This window comes from Pteropus vampyrus, unplaced genomic scaffold (assembly GCF_000151845.1).
Source record: "Pteropus vampyrus isolate Shadow unplaced genomic scaffold, Pvam_2.0 Scaffold11, whole genome shotgun sequence".
In the NCBI taxonomy this organism is placed as follows: Eukaryota; Metazoa; Chordata; class Mammalia; order Chiroptera; family Pteropodidae; genus Pteropus; species Pteropus vampyrus.
Genome location: NW_011888792.1, coordinates 13119573 through 13126475, shown reverse-complemented (window position 1 = coordinate 13126475; position 6903 = coordinate 13119573). Strand labels below are relative to the sequence as shown.

At 42.5% G+C, this 6903-nt stretch overlaps 2 protein-coding genes across 6 annotated transcripts in view; one reads left to right on the top strand and one right to left on the bottom strand.

Annotated features, from left to right (window-relative positions):
* RHOBTB3 (Rho related BTB domain containing 3) overlaps positions 1 to 2993 on the bottom strand; it is a 63440-nt gene extending 60447 nt beyond the window's left edge. For all 3 annotated transcript variants that reach the window (XM_011378301.2, XM_023523404.1, XM_011378291.2), the window contains exons 1-2: positions 2854 to 2993; positions 2450 to 2675 (exon numbers count right to left, since the gene is read on the bottom strand). In XM_011378301.2, the coding sequence (XP_011376603.1) occupies positions 2450 to 2675; positions 2854 to 2855 (228 nt within the window). In that variant the 5' untranslated portion in view covers positions 2856 to 2993. The remainder of the gene's footprint in view (positions 1 to 2449; positions 2676 to 2853) is intronic.
* SPATA9 (spermatogenesis associated 9) overlaps positions 2971 to 6903 on the top strand; it is a 56671-nt gene continuing 52738 nt past the window's right edge. For all 3 annotated transcript variants that reach the window (XM_023523437.1, XM_023523436.1, XM_023523426.1), the window contains exon 1: positions 2971 to 3591. The gene's annotated coding sequence lies outside the window, so the exon portion shown is untranslated. The remainder of the gene's footprint in view (positions 3592 to 6903) is intronic.

The window sequence follows — 6903 nt, the reverse complement described above, 5'->3', positions numbered from 1 at the left end:
AAAGCTACAGATCGACAGAAGAAAACTAAACTAGAAAAGAGAAGCCCAATTATCTCATTCCAACTCTAAGGAAACAACACCACATTTCTTCCCAAACTATGTCAGAGAAAATGCTCCACTGGTTTCTAGAAATATGAAGGAAATCAAATTCTCCTACCCCTTGTAAATCAGTTCCAGGATTTCCTCTAGGAGGTTATGCAACACAAGGCTTGGAGCCACATTTGGAGTATAAAATTCATCTTTTAAAAAATAATCTGAAGTTTTACAGCAAAACAACAATTGTATTTTACCTGATTTGTGGGGCTACAAATACAACACCTACTAACACTGCTGGCTCAATGTACTGTATTTGTGTAAATCATGAATGATGGGAAAACTTTACTTTTGCTTAGATAATACATGGCTATACTAAAGTTGTAATAAATACTCTATTATTATTGAGTACCTACTATATGACAGCCTCTATATTAAAAACTTTACATGTACTATGTCATTTACTCTTCAACACAGCTCTAGGAAGAAGAAATTATTGTTTATTTTATACATAGGGAAAATAGGCTAAGAGAGGACAAGTGACTTACCAAGGAACACAGCCACTAAGTAGTAATGTGGGGATCTGAAATCAGGTCTTTCTTATATCAAAACCTGTGCTCTATCTGCTCTGCTATATTTAATATTCTGATTCAGTACATGTCAAATATCAGCTGATGAATGCAATCAACTTTGATATCTCTGATGGGATTTTTACCATGAAGAGAAAAACACCTTATAAAGAGAAACATTGTAACTATATTCTACTATGTCTGAAGACATAGTACAACCTGGAAAATTATAACTGGTTACAAACTCAAAGCCTTAAATAGGGCCAGAGTCTAATCAAACAAAAGGTGATTAGCATAATAAAACATAACATTGAGTATATGGAAAAAGTCCAGACTACTGGGGCTTATTTTAATCTATTTGGAAGATTCATTTACTACAATATAGGGGATCACAGTATCATTTTTTTGCTAAATTAACAACATAAAGCGGAATTAACAGCTCCAAGAAAAAATGTAAAAGGTAATCCTAATATTCTAATTCAGCTTATTTTATTTTCCCTCGATTTATTTCCTCTACTCATTCAACATTTGTTCAACTTGATGTAGAACTGTTAAGTTTTTAGACTGTAACATCGTTCACAATGAAATGATCAGTTAAAAGAAGTGCTTCATTTGCTGGAATGGACTCTAGCCAATAAATTCTCTATCAATGCTTATGATCAACGTCACTGCTGTCATAACTAGGAGTTTAATAGCACCCCTGTAATTGCAAAGGCCTGTGTTTCATTTTAGTCTATTAACATAAATTTCCTTTAACGGAGAATTTATTTGAGCAAGTGGTCTTTTATCTCTCTAATATGGAAATTTGCATAAGAAATTCTTCTATGTACATTCTATTCATTTCTTTAGAAAGGTACTAGTTCCCTACAGCCCTTTATTCAGTTTAAAAATTGCTGTTTAAATGTAAAAATCTCACATAATGGTATCCTGTATTTTCTTTTCCAGACACTAAACTTTCTTGTTACAAAATGTAACAGCAATATGTGAAGATCAGCAATATAATTCCAAAACCAGTAAGAATCAGACATTTTCAAATAAGACTGAATGAAAACATTCAAAATATGATGTTACTGTGTATTGAAAACATTTGTGTCAAGTAGATTCCTTTCTCCTTTTATCAAACACTCAAGAATTAGACTAGAATATATCGACGTAATTACAATTTGTCAATTATTGAAAATTTTAAAGCTTTTAAAAAATTCCAAGCTGTATTCGTAATATCATTTCTGATTTATGAATCACTAAGAACAAATGATTAATAGGGCATGTGCATTATTAAAATTAAAAACTAAAAATTTTCAAAGGCCAATAATAATATAAATGAGCTTTTTAAAATTAATTCTCAGTCCCTGTCTTTTCCCCTCCTTTCCAGCGGTCGGTCCTATTTCTGAACTGACCCAGTGAAATGTATTTTTGCCTATGTTGAGTCTTCATAGGGCTTTATTTTTAGAATACTAATATTACACTATCACTCACAGGGTAGGCATTAAAAAACAAAACAAAACAAAACAAAACCCATTGCTCTCTGCTGGTGAAACTTAGTGACCCCGTCTCTTGGGGTTGGCACATTCAATTGTCAGCGTCTACCAAGGGACAACCCACAGTCGTGAAGAGTAAGCGCTCCACTTTCCCACTGGGGCTTTCTGCCTTCTACGTGTTCTGACTGGGCTGCTCCCCGCCTGATGAAACAAAGAACCAAAGATTTACGCCGAAATGTTCGAAAACTGTACCCAAGTGTCCCGGACACTTCACATTCATGAAAGAGGAAAAGTAGGGAGGAGGGGGAGGAGGGGGAAATGAAAGGAAAGCTCCGTCAGCCTCATCACAGAGTAGCTGCCGCCCCTTACCCAGACGGGACAGTCGTGGACCACCAGCTTGACATTCCCAAACGCGCTGGCCTGATACTCGGTGAACACGGGACGCGCGACCGTGCTGGTCGCGTTCAGCAACAAGCTGCTTTCGTCCCCTGAGACCAGCGGGCTTCTCCCCAGGTAAGTGCGGATGAGCCCCGACGGCCGATTGTCCTGGTGAAAGGAGTCCCCCTCGTTCCCCAGCGCCACGATGTGAATGGACCTGCACGGCAGAGAGCGGGGCGAGGGGAGCAGAGGCGCGTGGTCAGCGCGAGCAGCACTTTAATCCGGACAGGAAGCGCGGGGGCGGCGCGCGGCGCGGGTGGCCACGAGCCCCGCGCCCTGGGGCGCCCCCAACGCGACGGGGCAGAGACAATGGCAGGACCGCGGCGCGTACGTACATGATCCCAAGGCCAAGGGCAGCGGCTACTCGGAGAAAGGCGGCTCCTCGCGGCCTCGCGGCCCGCCGGCGGAGTATTTACCAGCAGTCAGCTCATCCCGGGCCGCGGCCCCCGCGCGCGCCTCCACCGCGGCGCGGCCGACGCAGAGCGGGCCCGGGCGGGCCGGCGGCGGGGCCGGGGGCTGCGGGTCCCGCGGGGCGCGCGCTGCCAGCCAGTCAGGAAGTGCCCGGGAACATCCCCCGCGGCCGCGCCGCTCCCGGCTCCCCGCCCCTCTCCTCCCACCTCCCGCGCCGAGTCGCCGGGCGCTGCAGCCCCTCTGAACCGCACTCCCGCAGCCGGGCAGCTGTCGCTTGCTGCTGCTGCTGCTGCTGCTGCTGCTGCTGCTGCTGCTGCTGCTGCTGCTGCTCCGCCTCCTGGCAGAAGGGGGGTGAGAAGAAAAGCTGGGCGCCCGCCCCCTCGGCGGGCCGGGCGGGCGGGCGCAGCACGTGCCGGCCTTGGGGGTCGGGCGGGCGCGGAGGACGCGCTCCAGGCGATGGCCGGGGAGCCCCGGAGGCGTCGGCGGGATACAAAGGAGCGGCGAGAGCGGAATATAAATTAATAAATACAGCGCCCAAGCCGGAGAGCTCCCGATCGCCAATCCGCCTGCAGCAAGTTTGTTCAACTCTAAAGGCTGTAACCAGAGCCAGGGAAAGGGGGTGGGGCGGTGAGGCCCCCGCTCCCTGAGACTGGTAAAGAAAGGTTCGTGAAGCTAGGGATTCAAGCACGTTGGCTGCCCCAGCAGCCCATTTCCCCACCCAGCCCCTCACCCCTTGGCCTTGACCGAAAGTGTTTTACCACGTCTACCGCTTTGTCATTTGTCAGCAGGCACTACAGCTGTTTTCTAAAATCATGCTTGTGAGGGGGAAAAAAAGGCATCGTTCATGCTGGTACAGAAAGGGCTCTTTGTTCATACACCAGTTTGCTAATATTGCCCCGGGGGGGGGGATTATTTACTATTTCAAGGTATATTTGGCATATTTTACAAAAAATGGCAGGATTTTAAGTGCCGAGGTTCTTACTGTGATTTTAAACAAGTTATGCGTGAGGTTTTTAATGCATTTACAAGCTAAATGCTATTTGGAGATTTTTCAGTACACATTATGGCTACATATTTCATGATAGCTCCTCAGACCAACTGCAAAAATAATGTTCATGCTAATGAAAGGATACTTCAGATTCCTTCATGATAAGGCATTAAAGTAAAGGTTACAATGTCCCTAAAAGGGCCTCAAACTACCTCAATGCAAATGAACACTGAAATCCACTAATACCGGAAAGGGCCAGAGGTTACTCTGGGCTCAGCTTCTCCATAAACATGAAAATTCTTACAAGTGCTCTCTCTTGAAAGAATTCTTGTTTATCTCTTTATTCATTTATTTTGCCCTGCTTTAAAATTTTGCTGCTGCTTTTTCTCAACAGAGCTATTATGAGGGTATGAAACTGGAGGTACTGAATAGGGGAGTGAAAAGGCTAGGGTAAGAGGCCTTTGGAATGTGAACAACTTTTTGTTATGGGCCCTCATTGCTCAGATGCAAGTAGTGTGATAGTTTCTTATGCTCGGATAGGGTATTCTAGGAGGCATTCCTCCTGTAGTCACCGATTTTTAAAAAATATAATTTCCCTTGGCACTCAGTATAATTTCTCTTAGTCTCCAGAACCTAAGCCATCCTGAAATATTTAAAAGTACAGGATCACTTTTTCTCTTGGGTTAAAAGAAAATATATTTTCTCATAGTCCTCTCCAGTAATCACAGGTCAAAAACAAACACACATAATAGATGAATGGATCAAAAAATGTAGTATATACATACAATGAAATATTATTCAGCCTTGAAAAAGAAAGAAATCCTGTCATATTTTACAACATGAATGAATATTTAGGGCATTATGTTAATGAAATTAGCCAGTCACAAAAAGACACTGTATTTTCCCACTTATACGAGGTAGCTAAGGTCGTCAAACTTTTAGAAACAGAAAGAATGGTGGTTACCGGGGACTGGGAAGAGGGGGAAATAAATTGTTCAATGAGTGTAGTTTCAGTTTTGCAAGATGACAAAGTTCTAGAGATATGTTGTAAACAAGGTGCATATAGTTAACAGTACTGTAATGTACACTTAAAAGTGATAAAGATGCTAAATTTATGTTATGTGTTTTTACTACAGTACCAAAAAGGGGCGGGGGTCGGGGGAGGCGAACACTGGGAATTGGCAGGAAGGGAGATAGCATGCATTTTCTTCCTCGGTTATTGAGTATGTAAGCCAGACCTGTGCTGAGTGTGCGTGGGAGATACCAACATACCTAAGACTCAGTCCTTACCCTTGAGAAGCTAAATCTCTTATAAATGGTCACTCTATTGTGAATATTAATGCACCCGATCCTTTTGAAAACATGCTGGTTCCTTAAATAATTATAATATAGGCTAATGAATCTAGTAATAGAGGTAGGTACAACGTACAAGGATAAAGTCCTGTGAATATTGAGATCTTCTTGTGTCTTCTATTAACATCAGAAAGAAGTTAATAGAAGAAGTCAGCATTGTCTTAGGTCTTCGAAGATGAGGAGCTTGCTAGATTTGGAAGAAGGGCAGGTTGGAAGGGAAAGAGTACTGGAAAAAATGGATAAACATGTAAATCACAAGCAAAGGTGTAGAGACATGGACTATCATGGCTTCTGGGAACAGAAAGAGCTAAAATCAGTGCTGGCATATAGACTCCTTTATTACAGCAGGCAGAAAAGAGAGTGGTAGAGACTTCCTGAGAGGTTTTCAAAGGCACACTTGATATTCAAGTTAGATATTGGTAAACCCTAGACTAACTTCTGTATATATGATAAAGCCCAACTAAATGCTGACCAAAACACGTTTTCTCCTCCAGGACCCGTAGCTAAACCACATTTCCCAAAGTTTTTGCCTGTAGGAAGGGCCGCATGATTAGTTCTCATCAGTGGAACATGATCCCTGCTGAGCAGTTAAGAGAGGGTGTGCCTTCTCTAATCTTTCCATCTACCAACCCGATGAAACCAGGTCAACCTTGACACCATGAGTTCGAATTTGTTTGTCTGTAATGTCCAGGAAGCTTGGGTCCCTAAATGACTGGTCACAGCAGGGCCTCCTCACAGCATGCATTGTATTGTGATATGAGTGAAAAAATAGAACTTCATTAAGTTAAGCTAGACATTTTGAGGTCAGTTATTACAGCAGTTAGTCTTACTTATCTTGGGTAATACAATATCACAGATGGTTCACCTCCTGATATCTTAATGATTCTTTTCATAATTATTTAAGACTTTTAATTATTTCCCTTTATTTTCAATTTGTGTTTGGTTTATATAGTTGTAGTTTCCTTCATCGGCAGCATATATTTTTTGGTGTAACGAGTTGGATTATCATATGCCCTCCAACCTCAAGGTTATTGGAGAAAACACAAAGGAAGGGTCTCTACACAGCAATGTGTTTTTCTCTTGTCGTGGCTGAAATGCTACCATTTCATATTCATTTCGATAGGTGTTCTTATTTTCAGATAACATGTAGCCACGTATGAGTGTAAGATATGTATAAGGTAACTCACTGAGCTATTACTGGCCTCCAGATGATGAATATTAATATGCCAGCCTTTGAAAAATATGCTGGTTCTTTAATGATTAAAGAGGAAGCAAGTGTCCGTAAGGGCAGGTCTGAAGAGCTAGGTGTGGCATAGGATGTTTCCAACTGTGTTTCAAGAAAACTAGATTTCCACAGAGGAATCTTCAAGTCTACCTGAAAAGGCAGGGGAGGAAAATGCCTGCAGAAGTCTGAGCACCTACTCCTCCCACCTCAAAGCCAATCAGAGCAGTCTTATTGCATTTTTTTAATATTAGAGTTTCATGTTGATTTTCTTTAAAAAGAGGGGATATCTAACATTAAAAACAAATAAAATTGTAAGACTACTAATCTATAATAAGAGTCTCCAGAGAGGGGTACAGAAGATGACCCCTGAAATTCCAGAATAAGATATTTGAACTTCCATTTACTAAC